General features: G+C 42.6%; 1 protein-coding gene across 4 annotated transcripts in view; it reads left to right on the plus strand.

Moving 5' to 3' along the window:
- Nucleotides 1-18,350, plus strand: part of SYNE1 (spectrin repeat containing nuclear envelope protein 1) — a 373,726-nt gene that overhangs the window by 275,346 nt on the left and 80,030 nt on the right. For all 4 annotated transcript variants that reach the window (XM_036414424.2, XM_036414425.2, XM_045573412.1 and 1 more), the window contains 11 exons: nucleotides 1,269-1,370; nucleotides 4,565-4,684; nucleotides 6,658-6,858; nucleotides 8,944-9,117; nucleotides 10,043-10,174; nucleotides 10,819-11,015; nucleotides 11,935-12,067; nucleotides 12,466-12,648; nucleotides 14,083-14,232; nucleotides 14,805-14,981; nucleotides 15,673-15,828. In XM_036414424.2, the coding sequence (XP_036270317.1) occupies nucleotides 1,269-1,370; nucleotides 4,565-4,684; nucleotides 6,658-6,858; nucleotides 8,944-9,117; nucleotides 10,043-10,174; nucleotides 10,819-11,015; nucleotides 11,935-12,067; nucleotides 12,466-12,648; nucleotides 14,083-14,232; nucleotides 14,805-14,981; nucleotides 15,673-15,828 (1,725 nt within the window). The remainder of the gene's footprint in view (nucleotides 1-1,268; nucleotides 1,371-4,564; nucleotides 4,685-6,657; nucleotides 6,859-8,943; nucleotides 9,118-10,042; nucleotides 10,175-10,818; nucleotides 11,016-11,934; nucleotides 12,068-12,465; nucleotides 12,649-14,082; nucleotides 14,233-14,804; nucleotides 14,982-15,672; nucleotides 15,829-18,350) is intronic.

Here is an 18,350-nt window from a genome sequence, read left to right on the forward strand (position 1 = left end):
GCATGCCCCCTACTGGGGATCAAGCCCACAACTTAGGCATGTGCCCTTGACCAGAACCAAATCTGGGACCTTTCAGTTCACAGCCTGACTCTCTATCCACTGAGCCAACCAGCCAGGGCTAGCCTGACATTCTGTGTGGTGATGAAAGTTGATTTTTCTTCCTTGCTGGGATTGTCCTTCTCCTTGTGAGATGGCCAGATTTTCATCTTGGTTTTGGGCACTTGTATCTGACTTGCCCCCAGTGGAGAAGATGTGATCAACTTCACCCTGGGACAGACATCCAGCCCATCGGACACATTTACCAACCAACAAGGGATTTGCTGATATGGGGTGGGGAAGGGCATGATTAAACATTTTATCATTCCAGCTTTGTTCTAGTTCATTATTCCCTTTAAAACTGAATACCAAAATTCTGGTAGCTATTTGCTTTTTGTACAACTCTAACTCAATATAAATACGTGAACATTTTATTTATTGATTTATTTTAGGGAGGGAGAGAGAAGGAGAGAGAGAGAGAGAAAGAGAGAGAGAGAGAGAGAGAGAGAGAGAGAGAGAGAGAGAGAGAGAGAGAGAGAGAGGGAGGAACCCGGGGATTGAACCCAGACCTTGGCTATCAGGGTGCTGCTCTAACCATCTGAGCTACCGGCCAGGGCATATTTGGACTTTTAAGTGAGTGATGTTTGTGGACAAAAGGCATGGCTAGGGTCTTTGGTGTTTTCTCTTAATATGTCTTTGGCCATAATGAACCATGTTCTTTTCTAAACTTCTGGATGGCTTTTTATAAGCTTGTGAACATTTTTTGAAACTAAGGGAAAGCAGAAAGTGAGGGGGAGAGAGAAGGAGAGGAGAGAGGAAGAAAGGAATCGTATGATTCTTAGGAATTTTATTTTCTTCCCAAATCAGGGTAACATCAATAGGTGGTTTTACTAGGTAGAAGTCATGAGTGTGCTATTTCTGCTGGGATGTTTAAATGTGCACATTGACTTCAGACATAAAAAGAAGTTCAGGCTGACTGGTAGTGCTTTTTTATTTGGATGCCTCGCCTCCTTGTATATTGTGCTGGGAATGGTTTGTGTAACGATAATTCAGAAGTCAAATTTAGCATTAAATTTGTTACCAGTTTCTTTTACCTTCCCCTAGAACTGTATTGATATCTCTGGACATAAAGTTCCCACTCCTGTATATTATTCCTAAAAGTGTGTGTTATGTTTATAACCATTTGAATTCCCCGGCACACATGCTAAGTCTTCCTATTTCTCACCCCCTAGAATGATCTGAAGGTGCTGTGTACGTCGCTGGCTGACAGCAAGTACATGCTTCTGCAGAAACTGGCCAATGTGTTTGAACAGCCCGTGGCGGAGCAGATAGAGGTATTTACAGCTGCCTTTTTCCAGAAGAGCTAACGCATAGAGCCGATCGGATTTACTGTGAAATGTCAAGTCATCTGGGCGAGATCTATGGCTTACCTCTGTGACTTTGTTTGTCACTGTTTTGTTTGTGAGAGCTGGGTTTGAATCCCTGGCCAGGTTACACTGACTCTCTCACTTAGGCCTGCACGGCACTGGGAAATGTGAGCTGGGAAAAGGTGGCATGACAGCTGCTGACCTGGAGAAGTGTGTCCCCTGACGAGATTAGGCGTGAATGTCAGTGACCTGGGCAGGAAGTCAGCCTGCCCCGGAGGCAGCACAGAGGGGCACTGTGGACATTGGGAGAGGGGTAGTTTGCCTCAGAGGGGTGAGGGCAGGGAAGAGTCTCCACAGGGAAATCGGAACTGGACTTAGGAGTCGGGACACACAGGGACTGGAAGAAAGGAATCCACAGGAGGGGACAGCAAGAACAAAGGCATAGGGAGATAGTCTAGAGGTCTGCAGGAGGACAGTGAGTGGCCCTTGTTAGCTGAGCTTATGAGGAGTCAATGGGATTGAGGGGAAATAGGCTGGATGAGACCATTAGAGGCACCTTGTAGTTAGGGCCATTGCATGTCAGAGGATTTGGACTTTAGTCTCTAAATCACTGGTGTCTGAACTTCATTGATCGCACACCTCACTAGTTGAACAAGCACATACCACAAATACATGAATATTTACTCATTTATAATCTGTAAGCAAGTACTGTGTTATAAAGCACATGCAGAAACAGAAGTGGGAATTGAAAATGAGTCTGGCTGGATGTCAATGAAATACACAGTGTCTCACCCTCGTGGATCATCTCACACACACTGGATGTCTCCCCTCGGGAACTGGCAGTGGGAAACCGCTGGGGATGTTGGACGGTGAGATTAAGTGTGGGGGCCAGATTCTCCTTCCGGAGGGCTGCCAGGACAGTGCCATGGTCAGAGGGCAGGGTTTCCATCATTCATTGGCTGCCTCCTACACACCCCCTACCAGGGATGGAGCCCCCAACCTGGGCATGTGCCCTGATGGGAATCAAACCAGCAATCTTTCATTGAGTGTGACAATGCCCAATGAGCTGAGCCACACCGGCCAGGGCCTTTTTGTTTGTTTTTGTTTTTTCAATGAATGCATTATCCTTTGTAATCTCTCTGGGTGTATTATTTGTTCATTGAAGTTTTATTTTTCCTGTATAATTGGTTATTTTTATTTGTTTGCTTATTTGGGTTTCTGTCTCGTGTTGGAGGCATTTCTTAGGAAATTCTTTGCTGACTATTTAGATGCAAGACTAAACAGCAAAGGGGCAACTATGATGGGCTTGACCATGTTGAGATCTACTGAAGGGTGGTCTGTGTGGGCTATTTGCTGGAGAATCCTTGTGCCAGACTTTTAGGTGGTCTTTTCATATTTTTTTCTTCTTCCTCTCTGGAGAATAGAAATCTGGCTCCCATTCTCTAGAAGAAACAGGGACTTCACATTCACCATTCAGTGGGCATTCACTTTATCCCTCTGCTTTCAATCAAGTACTCAAACCCACAGCTATGTCTGGTGCCCTCAGTCTAGAGACTGTTTGTGTTTTACCTTTTCCAGAAAATCAATGTTCCATCTTTCACCAGGGAAGGGGCAGTGTGGAATGAGGAAGAGATCTGGGAATTTAACTTCTCTCTTTTTTTTTCAAATAAAATATGTATTTTTATTGTTTCAGAGAAGAAGGGAGAGGGAAAGAGAAGTAGAAACATCAATGATGAGAGAGAATCATTGACTGGCTGCCTCCTGCACACCCCCTGTTGGGTATTGAGACTGCAACCCAAACATGTAACCTTACTGGGAATCGAACTATGACCTCCTGATTCATAGGTCAACACTCAACCACTGAGCAACACCAGCCAGACTTAACTTCTCTATAAAGAGCTTCTCACCAACCCTCCTTATTCAGCACCCACTTCACCAGAGTGCCAGAGACCCCTGTGGCTGTAAACTTGGGGATGAAGATCCTCTGCTGGACTAGGATTCAGCTTTCTTAGAATGTCTTAAGTCAACTATCATCTATCTTTCTGATTTCTAGCTTCCACAATTTTGTTGGTATTGTCTTCTTTCCTTCTGCTTTGTTCTTGTAGATATATTGGGGGGGTGGGGGAAACACCCCCAAAACAAGCCAACAAAACATTTGCTGTGGTGGTAGTGGGGATTCAGGAGAGAAAACGGGGCACATGGTTTTTATCTACCATCTGGGATTCATGTTCTTTTCATTCTTCAAGGGCAACTGAGGTTGCATTTTTTCCAAAAGCCTACTCATTCTGCTCCAGGACTCCCTGGGCTCTCCCGTTTCCCAAGTGCTCTTACAGGGATGGCTTGTGTCAGGGTTATTTAGTACATAATGGTTTTGCATATTTGTTCTGGCTTCCCAACCAGACAGTTAGCTCCTGGAAGACCCGGATGAGATCTTGTTCTGTCTCTACACACCTTGCTGTGGGAAGACAAGGCTTAGCACTAGCAGCCGCCGTAATACTTGTCAATTGTGTGATTTTCTGCTTCTTGGGGAAACCATGCAGTCACATGTTTTCAAAGATGCTCAGAATGCACTTCAGGAAACCAGACATGATTCCCTACACTAGCGTTGGGGAATATTCATAATCCGGGCCATATAAGGCCCATGGAATCATTTGGTCTTGCCCTGCCAAGGCATTAGGGGTGAGTTAATTAAATGTTTGGCCAAATATAGCAGATAATTTTTAAGTTGATAATTTTGTATGGTCTGAGAGTGATGTTATAAATATTCAAATGGCCCTTGGCAGATAAAAGTTTCCCTATCTCTCCCCTAGACAATCCCAGGCAGATACCTTTTTCTAATGTTATACATTGTGCTTCTTTTTGAGGTGTCACTATTCATGAATTTTTCTTTCTTTGAAGGAAGGTGGTGTTCTCCCAACCATCCATTCTCAGCCCCTCTCACCTCCTCACCTTTAAGATAGCTGATCTGTAGCGTAAAAAAGGGCCGCCTTCTCTTTCCCACATCATGTGACCATGGCTTTTATGTTGTATTGCAATGAGTTTTTTTGGCTGTATTGTTTTATGTGGACAGAAGAGGAATAAATAAGGAGACATGGTAGTTATACTTTTTTGTGGAAAATTATTCATGGGAGTTTTGATGAAATGTCATAAATTTTACCTAGGCAATACAGCAGGCTGAAGATGGGCTGAAGGAACTGGATGCAGGAATTGCTGAATTAAAAAAGCGTGGTGACAAGTTGCAGATTGAGCAGCCTGCCCTGCAAGAACTCTCCAAACTCCAGGTATGATTGTCTACCAATGGCATTCAATGATGCACCCTAACTAGAGAGCAAGAAAAAAGTATTTTCTCTATTTTCTTGGTTTTTCTCTATAAAATCCAGATCATTTAAGTTCTAATCTTCCTCCCAAGTAACTCTTAGAAAATCTTCTGAAATTTTACTATATTTAATGCAATAAAAAAATTGTATTCCCAAGGGTCTAAGATTTAAAAAAAAAATAATTTGTTATTATTTCGATGGTTGACCACTGTGGTGTATTTTGGTGTACTATATTATATATCTACTGTAAAATTATTATCAGTGCAACCTAGAAAAGTTAAGAAAGGGAGATCTACTCTGTATTTAAAGAGTGGTTTTTATCAGACACTGTGTCAGTTCCAAAACAAAACAAAAACTTAAATCAGGAGGAAGCTGAAATCTACACAGATCTTCTGGCCTCACTCAGGAGCAGAGGGCAACATGAGCTTACTTGCATTCCTGGATAGGCACTTAAGGCAAGAATCTGCTATCCGGGTGGTAGGCCGAGCCTGGAATATCACACCAGCAAAAATGTATCCTTTGATGAGCAATACAGTTAAGTTATGTTAAGGAAAACAATGTGCATGGTAACACATATACACACATTTGCTCTGCACGCCTATTACGGACCGTTGGAAAAGTACTAGCATGAATCCAGTCCAGGTCCACAGGTCCTTCCTCTTAAGAAAATAAAATAGCTCTTATTTTTACAAGAGCGTTTTTATTGTGAGTGTCTCACTCCACTATCTGACATTTCGCAGTGTCATAGCCCACTGCCTCTGCTCTGTCCTTTCTAGACAGTTTCCGACATGGTTAACGTCAGGTGCAAGAGCCAATGTCAGGGCTGTAAACAGCCCTTAGAGTTGGACCTTCCAGCTCGGACATGGTTGGCCTCTAAACCTTCACATGGCACATTAATCAGGTCCATAAGGCTCTAATAAATTCTGTGTTTGGTGTATCATCGTCTCCTAAAAAGCCTTTCCAGTTAAGATATTTATTTATTTCACCACATTTGGCAAAAACATGGCCTTTTCAAGTCTTTAAGTCTTCCAGCTCCCAGCAAGTGCTTCTACTTCTCAAGCTCTTTATTTGGAGAAGAGTCCCAAATCCAATTATTAATTAGTATCCGAAATGTTAAAGATACTATATTCGATTAATCTAAAAATAGATGAATGTTGAAAATATTATAAAAATCAGAATTACATTTTCTGGGGCATTTCCCTTCACCTCCATGAACAATTTTTAAAATACATTTTTCTTGAGAGGAAGAGAGAGGGATAGAGAGTTAGAAACATCGATGAGAGAAAACTATCGATCAGCTGCCTCTTGCACACCCCCTCCTGGGGATGTGCCTGCAACCAAGGTACATGCCCTTGACCAGAATTAAACCTGGGGCCTTTCAGTCCACAGGCCAACACTCTATCCACTGAGCTAAACCAGTTTTGGCTCCATGAACAATTTTTGATCCCACATCTCACCACAAACACTGACATTCCAAGAAGACTGGTTAAATCTACCCCATGTGTCATTTCTAGGCAATGTTTTTGCATATCCTTTGTAATGTTAAAAAAATAGCTTTTTTTTAAAAAAATTATTTTTCTATTGATTTCAGAAAAGAAGGAGAGGGAGACAGAGAGAGAGAGAAACATCAATGATGGGACAGTTGCTTCCCACATGCCCCACACTGGGGTTCAAGCCCATAGCTGGGCAAGTGCCCTACCAGTAATTAAACCTTTGGGTTCATAGGTCAATACTCAACTACTGGGATAGCTTATCTTTTTCGAAAGAAGTTTTTGAGGTGGGGATTCTGAGTAAGGCAGGTGGACGGATGCCCATTACACAGAGCATCACCATAGGCAGACACCTGACTGCACGTCCTTGGGTTGTGGGTTTGGTAGTAATGTGCTTTTAGAGAGGAGCCTCCACATCACTTGAATGCTGCTGTGTCTGTTTCTAAGGACATGTACGATGAACTGATGATGACCATTGGCTCTCGGCGAAGTGGACTGAACCAGAACCTCGCACTCAAGAGTCAGTACGAGAGGGCCCTGCAAGATCTGGCCGACCTCCTGGAAACTGGACAAGAGAAGATGGCAGGCGACCAGAAAATGATCGTGTCTTCCAAAGAGGAAGTCCAACAGCTCCTTGACAAACATAAGGTAGAGAGGGAGGATATACTTGTGCAAGCATAGTCTCACTGACTGTAAATATTGAGTAAAACACAATATTTTCAATCTTTTAGGGGTTCCTACTTGTACACTCAAATCTTTAAAATGGCAGACACATGTGTACGCAAACCCACTGGCATTCAGTAGCATAGAACAATTACAGAGGCTGTGCTCTATAATGTTATCAGTTAAAAAAGAATACCAACCTCAGCAGTGATTTTAAGTAGCCCTCCCTCACAGCATCAGGCGGGCTTTCTCACCTCATAAAATGGGAAACTCGGGGACCCTCTTCAAAGGAGCCCAGCTTCCCTCTTAACTGCTCTTTCCCTTTGAGTTTTTTATGCCCATTTGTTCATCTGGTTCTGAGTGTTTTCTCTCTCTGGCCAAGGACTCCTTGCTCTGCTCTGGGAATGGGTTGCTTTCTCCCACCTGTGGCGCCCGGCTCTTATGGCCCTAAACACATGCTCCTTTAGTTGCTGTGGCTGCAAGAGTTTCCTTCTGGGGACAATAGGTCCTTCTGCCACATAATCACACTTGGTAGGCCTGCGATTGCTCCAGCAGTCTGTGCCGTACCAAGTTCAAGTTAGACCCTGCTCCTTAATTCAGCCATGCCTATTTAATGCACTCACAAAGGTAACTCTTGCATGATTAGCAATAATTTTGCCAGTTCAGAACCCCAAACTCCAAGGCTACTGGAAGTTCCTATAGGGAAACTTTCAAATTCCTGTTGGGTTACAGATGGTTAACTTTCTCCTATCATGGAGCTCTCTGGTGGCTTCTCAAGGTAGATTTTTATTTTTATTTTTTATTACTATTAGACTTCTTGCTGTTTTTCCCAGAGGTTTTTTTTACGAAACTTTGTGATTTATGAAGGCCTTATCATTTGGCTTTGAAAACATTGCTTTAAAGTTCACAGCTGGTTTTTCTCAAATCTTTGACCCTAATAATAAAATAATCTCCTGAGTTTCTCCAGAGAAGAGACTAGGATCAATGACTATAAATAACAGAGAAATTAAGCTCCATAGATGAAGAGCGCTGAGAGGAGTAAGCTGCCTTGAACTGACAGCCCTCCTGGCCACGAGAAGCCCATCCAAGGCTGTCAGAGGGAGATGGGGCTGTAAAAGGAATTTCAGCTCCCCATGAAATTTGAGCTCTGTGACGTCCACGTTCTCTTCCAACTTTAAGTTTCTATGGTAAAATAATTGATGGTTGATTTAAAAAGATGGTTCTAGCTCCTCCTGACCAGAGTATTTTCTGAGAGGGAGTTAGCATTTTCCGAGGGGGAGCTAGCTCGGCAGTGACCTTGGGCAAGTTACATAGACTGGACCGTGCAGTGTCCCCATCTGTAAAATGGAAAATACATCTGCCTGCCTCAAAGAGTTGTAAGGAGTAAATGAGTTTAGTCAAGTGCCGATAGAGTACCTGGCATGTAGCACACACTAAATATTACTGCGTATAGATTCTCAGTCCTTCAGTTCTACCTGTGGTGCTGGCAACAGGAAGTGGGATAAACCCTATCCCTGCATCTGGGCCCTTTGATACAGAAAAAGGAACAATTCAAAACACATTTGCAGGATGGTGCAAAGTCTACAGTTTCCTTGTTTGTAGGTATAATCTGAGGGAAATTTAGAATACATAGTACCACTCAAGCCCAACCATAGAGGGAGGGAGTTGTGAGTGTGTCAGGTGAGTCAGGAGGATAAACAGAGGCCCGGATGGAGAATGAAAACTAAGATGTGCGAGGGACAAGGGAGGCCAGTGTGGAAGGTGGAGTCAGTGAGAGGTAGGTCAGGTCAGGAAGGAAGCCCAGACCGCAGGGAGGAAGGATTCGGAGAGCAGAGGCTGGTTACGTCTGAAGGGCCCTGTGTAGGGCATAGCCCTGTCTGATGCTCATGGTGGGGGAACCAGAGAGACCAGTCAGGAGCCCCTGCCTCCGCTGGGGTAAGGTGGAGGCCAGCAGCAATGGGACAGTGTCACACATCAGCTGCGTACCATCAGCTTCCCCGCGTGAAGCAATGCTATCCGATGGTAGTATAGGAATGAGTCGCTGATCTCTTTCTGCCTGAAAAATTGCAGGAATACTTCCAGGGTCTGGAGTCCCACATGGTTTTGACGGAGACGCTCTTCAGAAAGATGATCAGCTTTGCGGCCCTGCAGGAAACTCAGCTGCACGCAGAAGTGATGGCGCAGGCCTCAGCTGTCCTGAAGGGGGCTCACAAAAGGGGCGTGGAGCTGGAGTACATTCTAGAGGTGAGAGCTGAAGGCAGCGCCCTCCCCTGCAGCAGAACCCCTGCTGCCAAGCAGCCCAGGAAGGCAGGGCAGTTATTCCTGCCATTTGCCTCCTGTAACCTCAGAACTCCGAGAAGCAGCAGCATCACGTGTGGCCTTGCCCCCTCTGAGTTTCCCATTCGCATTCTGATAAAGCCTTCCCCACGCTCAGAGGCAGCTGCATGGGTCTGCCTTCACACTGGGCAGGACGAGGTATGGGATTTGAGAGGCGGGCTGAAAAACAGCTGACCTTTGCCATAAATCATTGAAGTGAACTTCAAGTGATTGGCAAAGAAGAGTTCCCATTTAAAACAAAATAAAAATCTGAATTTTAAAAAAAGTCACATGAGCGTTTTCCTTAGTAGACTGCCTATGTGATACATTCATATTTCTTAAATGTCTGTGCTTTTTTAAATTTGCATGTGTGATGTATGTAGTTCACTTCCTACATGAAGTAAACAAGCCTGTTCCTTTTAGTTAAATCATGCATTCCTCATTACCGTGGTAAAGAAGGAACATTGGATAATCAGATGCTTACTGTGTTCCAGGCATAATGCATACATCATTCTGTTTAACCCTCCAAATGGACCACATAGATGCCATCATTCCCACGTTTACATGTGAAAAATGAGGTTCGCAGAAGCTGAGTGGCTTGTCCATGGCCAGTCACTTGCTCCTGCTGCTAGTTAGTTGCAGATGCCACGGGCCGTTGTTAATGCTTCTCATGGTCACTGTCTGATTCCTGGCTTCAGAGCCATCCTTTGCTTCCCAAAGCCAACCCCCCACTTCGACGTCTCCCTCTGACCGAACTTCAAAGAGAATCTGTCAAGTGCATAGTTTGCACACGGAGAGGAATGCTGTTCCTTCATGAGGGCTTCTCGCTCACGGACTGATGTTGTGTTCCCAGACGTGGTCCCATCTGGAGGAGGCCCAGCGGGAGCTCCGCCGGCAGCTGGAGGCGGTGGAGGGCAGCATTCCCAGCGTGGGGCTGGTGGAGGAGAGTGAGGACAGGCTCACGGATCGGATCACCCTCTACCAGGTCAGCATCCACGTGGCCTCTCGGTGTGGGAAGTTGCCACGTTTCCTTCTGAAACGCTCCCATGGTCTTCACAGAATCTAAACAAACTTGCAATCAAATACGAAGCACCGGTACTTTGCTTTCAGGCTGTTGACGTTGTTGCAGGCACATGAATTTTAAGGGCTGGTTTTATAATAGACTATAAGAAGGTTTCTTTTTTTCTTTCTTTTTTTTCATGACAGCTCCTTTTGAAGATTCAGTCTCCACCAAGCATTTTCTGTAGTTTATCCTGCTATCCAACTATCTTAAAAAAAAAAATCATTGTTGTTTTATGACATTAACAGGTGTGTGTGTTTTTTTAAAATGACAGAGTACTCCTCATACAGGACATGCTTCCACCAGGCATGTCCTGTACGTTATGTGGTGAAATAATTATAGTTCGATAGGCTTACATGCATGTAAAGTCACCACCAAAATAAATAAATAAGGACATCTGTACTTAGATTTAGTAGGTGAAGCATCTCAAAGTTTCCAACATTACTTGGGTGCAAATAATTGAAGTTTGACTGAGGATGATGGGGACATATGGTTACCAGAGAAACCGATCCTTAGAAAGACAAAGTGCGTCATCCAAACTCCTGACTCAGTATTTTTCATCATTTCAGCATTTGAAATCCAGCCTTAATGAATACCAGCCCAAACTCTATCAGGCACTGGATGACGGGAAGCGCCTTCTGATGTCCGTTAGCTGCTCAGATCTGGAGAGCCAGCTGAACCAGCTCGGAGAACACTGGCTAAATAGTACTAACAAGGTGTCTAAGGAACTTCACAGGTTGGAAACGATATTGAAACACTGGACCAGGTAATACAAGGACTATTTGGCCCCTTTTTTAGATTAGTGTTAAAGAGTATTTATAAGGCTGGTGGGTACAGGACTTAAAAAAGATATCATGGTCCCTATAGGAATGTGTCACCAATTTTGGCAAATAAAAACAAATCCAAAGCCCCCAATTGGATTCTAGTGTAATCGTATAAACATGTAATCCAAAGAGGGTAGGGAGGCGGGTACCTTACCTTTGAGCTGTTGGCTGCACATGGGTGGTTATAGTAAGGCCTTAGGGGGAAAGAAGAGAGAGTAGTTTTGAGAAAATGAAGTTTCTCAAGGACAAGAGGAATATTCAAGAGAAGTGGAGGGGGTGATGTTACATAGTGAAATACTCTATTTCTATGCCATCTTTATTTTAAGGAGCTTTTAATAACAGTCATTTAATATGGTGTGAATAGCATCCACCTGAATGGATAGGGGGAATACATTTTTTATGTTTAGCTTAGAGAGGAGAAAGCTGAAACTTGGAGAGACTGACTTGCCTCAGGCATAAATATTAAGGGAGTAAGAATTTGAGAGTTTGAACATAGGGCATTATTCTCCCAAATCTATCATGCCTCCTTTAAGATCAGCATTGGGTCCCAATTAGCAAATCACACAATTGGGTGATTTCCAGAGGGAAAGAGGGATGGGCGAGATAAAAGAAGATAATGAGGAGATAAATGGTGACTGAAGATAAATGGAGAGTTCACTTGGGGTGGTGAACACACAATATAAAATACAGGTGATGTATGATAAAATTGCACGCCAAAACCTATATAATTATAGTAACCAATGCCACCCCTAATAAATTCAATAAACATTTTAAAAAATAAAATTACATGGCCGGGTGACATGGGTTAGCGGAAAGTAGGGATTGGATGTATACCTAACAGGCTCATCAATGTACTTACAGATATCAGAGTGAGTCCGCGGCTCTCGTTCACTGGTTGCAGACGGCAAAAGACAGGCTGGAGTTTTGGACTCAGCAGTCTGTGACCGTCCCCCAAGAACTGGAGATGGTCCGTGATCACCTGAATGCTTTCCTGGTAAGCATGTAAAGCATTGGACTCACATGTACCATCTTACAGGCCGATAGGTGAGGTCCGATCTGCAGGAGAAGAGAGGAAAGAGAGGAAACCAGCTGTCAGGGGGTAAACTTACCACACCAAGTTCTGGAGAACCCCTGGTGGGAACTCTGTGTGGAGTAATTGTGCGGCATACCTGGCTCAACATCGCCTCTTTCAGGACTATATAGGTAGTGGCTTCCTTGTTGGCTCTGATTCCGGAAGAGAGTAGGCTGCTTTTGTTTTTTTCTCTGCCATGCTTTCCATAACGCCCCTTCAAGATGTAAAGAAACGTTGTTTTTGTCATCAATTGGTGTCTTTTTCCTTAAAGAAAAAGCCAGGCTCTTTAATCCTGATTTGAACTCTGCACCTTCTTTCAGGAGTTTTCCAAGGAAGTGAATGCCAAATCTTCCCTGAAGTCGTCCGTTCTGAGCACTGGGAACCAGCTCCTCCGCTTAAAGAAAGTGGACACGGCCGCCCTGCGCTCCGAGCTGTCACACATAGACGGCCAGTGGACGGACCTGCTGACCAATATTCCGACTGTCCAGGAGAAGCTCCACCAGGTACAGCACGCATCTTTGGCTTCCTGGGGCATGGCCGATTTGAGCAGGATGGAATGGAAAGCTGCCTTCATCTGCTTTTGCTCACGAATTTAAATAAACTTTGTCTTCGACGTCTTGTCATTTTTCTCTTCCACTGGACTACATATTAAGATAAGCCCTTCACCAAATGCCATATTTACAAATGCCAGATCTTCCAAGGGCTTTTTTTTCTTTCTTTTTAATATATTTTTATTGATTTCAGAGAGGAAGGGAGAGGAAGAGAGAGAGAAACATCAATGAGAGAGAGTCATTGATCAGCTGCCTCCTGCACTCCCCACACTGGGGATGGAGCCCAGAACCCCAGCATGTGACCTGACCAGGAATTGAACCGTGGTCTCCTGGTTCTTAGGTCGACACTCAACCGCTGAGCCACGCTGACAGGGCCCATGGGCTTCTTTAGTGTGTGTACATATGTGAGTGTGTATTACAGTCCCTCCTGGTCTTGCTCAAATTCTTTGTTTTCTCATGACCAAAGTGTGGGTCACTGTGCCTACCTTATAAAGCGGGTAGCCTTGAAGATTTAACAATGATACATGAAAAAGACCTAGGATCTTACCTACTATACAGCAGCTGGCATTCATTCAACAGGGAAGAGAAGTTAAAAAAGGGAAGTCAGTTCTCCTCTTTGCTGGAGACATGTTTCTCTCCTCTGAACTCCCATAGAGTTTATGTCTCTCTCTTTTTTTTGTGCTCATCACTGTAGATACAGTAAGATAGATGGGTTTAATGACAATTTTTAATTCTACTAATCAGCTGCTGCGCATCCCACATTTATCTCTACATCACTCTGCACCTCAGAGAAATCCATAAATATTTTAAATGATTGCTTATGTTTTTCCAAATTATTATAATAACCAGCTTCACAAATGTATGCTGTGTTAAGTAAGATTCAGACTTGCAAATGTATTTTAGAGACTGAAGGAGTTGGCTGTGCTCTTGGGAATAAATATGAGAGGGCCAAAGCCCTCGGAAATGATAGTTGGTATTGTGGTGTTTTTCTTTCTCCTTTTAACATTCTTGAGTCATAATACACAGAGATTTTATGAGCTAATTAATAAGATACATCTGCTGAGTGTTTTGTAGTTACGTTTTTTGAAAGTCATAAAACTAGCTATAAAATAACAATAATATTTTCTTCTTTCTGGTATTTTGATTAATTAGCCAGTGTTTATACAATGTTTATAGTATTGGATGGCAAGTGAACATAGAATGACTGTGCTTGTTCAGTGTTTGCCTGCTGTTTCCTTCTAAGCTTGCAATGAGGTTATGATCCAAACATGGCCTTAAGAAGAGTTGCCTATGCTGGGACATTAATAAGGGCTCGTGTGGGGTGTTTAGGTCAACAGGCACCAGTGGGAATTCTAATACTTGTGACTTGCTCTCCTCGCTGGGCAGCTCCAGATGGATAAGCTGCCCTCGCGCCATGCCATTTCTGAAGTCATGACTTGGATCGCTCTCATGGAGAATGTCATTCAAAAGGATGAAGAGGATATAAAAAATGCCATAGGCTGCAAGGCCATCGATGAGTACCTTCAGAAATATAAGGTGATTGATTACACATGCTTTATCTCTACCTTTTCATGTTTTGGAACTATGTTATTTGAAGGGGCATACGAACTCCAGTGATGGCAATCAGGATGTGAGGTATAGATTTCATCCGTAGCGACCAGATAGGTATATAAGAAATAGAACATTGCCTCCCTAGTGAAAAGCATAGAAAAGTGGTCTGGTATTAGGAATAATTTTCAATAAGGTTTGTGCCATTTTAAGAAGTCATAAAAATTGATACTATAATATATAAATATTTTATAGTATAATCATAAAATGTATCCAATTCTACATCCTCTGCCATACATATATATTTATAAATTCAAATATATTTATAAATTCAAAAGGTATAAATTTAATTAATGTTTACTGTATTCATATATATCTTATATGAATACATCCAGTTTCTGAAAATAACCGGTTCTATGCATGCACACAGACTGCCATTTGGACTAACCCATGGAAGTGATGATATTAACCTTTTGGTTACTGACAGCTCTCCAGCTCCTGAGAAAACACAGGACATGCCCACGGCTGACCTTGCTTTCTTTTCTCCCTCCTCGCTCCAGGGCTTTAAGATAGACATCAACTGTAAGCAGCTGACAGTTGACTTTGTGAACCAGTCTGTGCTGCAGATCAGCACTCAGGACGTGGAGAGCAAGCGCAGTGATAAGACGGATTTCGCTGAGCAACTCGGAGCGATGAATAAAAGCTGGCAGATCCTGCAGGGTCTAGTAGCTGAGAAGGTAAACCACGCGGCCCCCGCTGCGGTATTTCATGAAGAATCCAAGAAGAGATAGACTCTATCAAGAAAAGTAACTGTATGTGTTAGGATAGCAACAGACACTGGGCTCGGGGATGCTGCTGGAGAGAATCCCACCAAAGGATACATACATGGCTCTGCATGTTCTTTTGTAAAAATACGTACATGTTTTTGTTGATTTCAGAGAGGAAGGGAGAGGGAGAAAGAGATAGAAACATCAATGATGAGAGGGAATCATTGATCATCTGCCTCCTGCATGCTCCCTACTGGGATTGAGCCTGCAACCGGGGCATGTGCACTTGATTAGAATCAAACCTGGGACTCTTCAGTCCATAGGTCAATGCTCTATCCACTGAGCCAAAATAGCTACTGCTGGCTCTACATGTTCTTTAATCACGTCAATTACTTTGTCTTATGTGACCTCCACCCTTTGTATATTTCATATAATTTTAGTTTTTTAATTTCTTTTGCCCTCGTCTCAAGTAGACTTAAGATCTTTACTTGCTTACCAAAAAATAGTCATTGATTCGCATGTTATAACATTCATTTTTGATCAAACATACTGTGGACTGTATTTTATGAATTTTGAAACCTCAGTTTGGAGGAAATAGTGGCCTGCCAATGATTTGAAATTAAAATAAAATTGTAAATTTCATTTCATTACTTTTGTTCAGATCCAGCTGTTGGAAGGTTTGTTGGAATCGTGGTCAGAATATGAAAACGATGTGCAAGGTATGAAAACGTGGTTTGAAACCCAGGAAAAGAAGCTAAAACAACAGCATCGAGTCGGAGACCAGGCTTCAGTTCAGAACGCAATGAAAGACTGTCAGGTAACTAACTGTCCAGGCGGCTGACGCGCTCCAGGCCACAATTTTACATGTCCCAAGTGTAAGTGCCCTTCTTGAGAACTGAGAGTTAAATATTGAGAACAGTTGCATTCGATTACAAATTTCTCTGATTCTGTGAGTTTATAGGATTTGTCCATTGGGTCTTTTCACCTCTTTTTATAAATTCAAAACAGAATATTTATACATTCTCATAAGTAGAGGATGCTGCTAACCCCTGATCACCAAATACTAATCATCGGATTTAATAATTATCAAGATTTTGACATATTTGCCTATTTCTTCTCTTCTGAAAGATGTCATAGTTAATCTCAGATAGCATGCCCATTCGTTCCTGCCTGCTATAATTTCCAGCTCTACAAAAGGACTTTTCTTATATAATCATAATATTATCACCACCAAAAGTTTACCATAATCCCTTAATATTTTTAAGTATATTTTTATTGATTTCAGAGAGGAAGAGAGAGATAGAAACATCAATGATTAGAGTCATTGATTGGCTGCTTCCTGCACACCCCCTAACTGGGGATCGAGCCCGCAACCTAGGCATGTGCCCTGACTGAGCATCATACCTGGAACCCTGCAGTCTGCTCTATCCACTGAGCCAAAATGGCCAAGGCTCCCTTAATATTTTTAATGTTCAACCCATAACACTATTTCCTAAATTTCCTATAAAATGTATATTTCTAGTTAATTTATTCCCATAAAGATACAGCAGTGTGTACATGCTCCTTTGCTCCTTAGCTCTCTTAAGTCAATAATGTTTTCTTAACACTATGAACTTGCCAGAGAAAATGTAGACTGGCCCCAAGATCAGCCTGTGTATTTCCCTAAAGTGGCATTTAACTTGCTCTTCTCTCTCCTGTATTTCCTATGAATTGAGAAAATGTAGACTGGGTCCAAGATCAGCTTGTGTATTTCCCTAAAGTGGCATTTAACTTGCTCTTCTCTCTCCTGTATTTCCTATGAATGGAGTTAGCACTAGAGTCTTGATTGGATTCTGACTCAACTCTCATGAGGGGGGGGAAGTTCACAGGTGCCAGTGTGACTACTGTGTCACATGCTTGCTCCGGTAGTGACAGGGACTGCAGATTCGGGTAAGTGGGCACACTCTAAATGTTCCCCATTGACCTAAGACCGTGGTCGGCAAACTGCGGCTTGTGAATCACATGCGGCTCTTTGGCCCCTTGAGATTTAGCGAAGGCCAGCTTAGGAGTACCGTAATTAAGTTAATAACAATGTACCTACCTATATAGTTTAAGTTTAAAAATTTTGCTCTCAAAAGAAATTTCAATTGTTGTACTGTTGATATTTGGCTCTGTTGACTAATGAGTTTGCCGACCACTGACCTAAGAACACTTATTTTTTCCCTCAGATATTATTATTTCTACAGACGACATGGGAGCTGCCACAATGAACCCTGCAATAGTTGTTTTTAAAACTAATTCAATAATTTGTAATGTGTTACAGATTAGCTTGGACACTTCTTGATAGCATTTCCTAAGAACAGTTTGAAGACTCAACTAGGAAGAAATTCTGCTGAAATGTCCCATTCCCAAAGCTAGTTTTTATATTCTAGACTTCCAGAAGAAAGGCCTTTAGTAATGAACTCCCTTCTGAGAAGGGAGTTCCTTCTGAGAAGGAAGTTCAAATGACTTTTCATTTGAAATCCCAAGTGGGCACATGTAGAGTCAGGTATATTTAAGCTCCGAAGCATAGCTGTTTGGTTCAGAAAAGGCAGAGCAGATGCCCTGTGCTGGGCTGACAAGATAATGGCTTGCCAGTCAGAGATGCTTAAAAATGGCAAAGGAAACCATCACATAGAGAAATAGCTTGAAATTAAAAAAAGCTTCACATCAGAAGATGGGTGCATAAAAGATGGAAGGCCAAAAACATATCATTGCATTTTCTTGGTTAAAAATACGTTTTTATTGATTTGAGAGAGAAAGGAAGAGAGAAACATCAATGATGAGAGAAAATCATTGATCGGCTGCCTCCTGCACACCCCGCACTGGGGATCCAGCCTGCAACCTGGGCATGTATCCTGACCAGGAATCAAACCTGGAGCCTCTCCAGGGGCCAGTAGCATTTCTAATTTAGGCATCAATTCTAAAAGGTGCAAATAAGTCAGAATTTCAAATTTGGATTATGAAAATGTATACCTCTTGACGAGCTCAAGAGTGAAAACACTAACATTACAATTAAAAGGTAATTCACATATGAACATGAGCAGGATCAGTGCTCCCTGCATAATGTGACAGACGTTGTCATGGAAAGACTGAAACGATACCTTAATGTAACTTCTCTTTTTTCTTCCTTCTGTCCTATTGTTTTTTTTTCTTTCTTAGCATGTCTTTCTTCTTTTCCATTCTCTTTTCCTGCCATTTTCCATTGTATTCCTTTACATGTCCATGTGTTCTATTTAATAGAGAGAGACATTGTTATCTGGAAAATGTAGTGGACGCCTGGCAGGTTTTACTCCTTTTCGGACCCAAAGGTTAATCTCC

Source organism: Pipistrellus kuhlii, unplaced genomic scaffold (assembly GCF_014108245.1).
Source record: "Pipistrellus kuhlii isolate mPipKuh1 unplaced genomic scaffold, mPipKuh1.p scaffold_m20_p_5, whole genome shotgun sequence".
NCBI lineage: Eukaryota > Metazoa > Chordata > Mammalia > Chiroptera > Vespertilionidae > Pipistrellus > Pipistrellus kuhlii.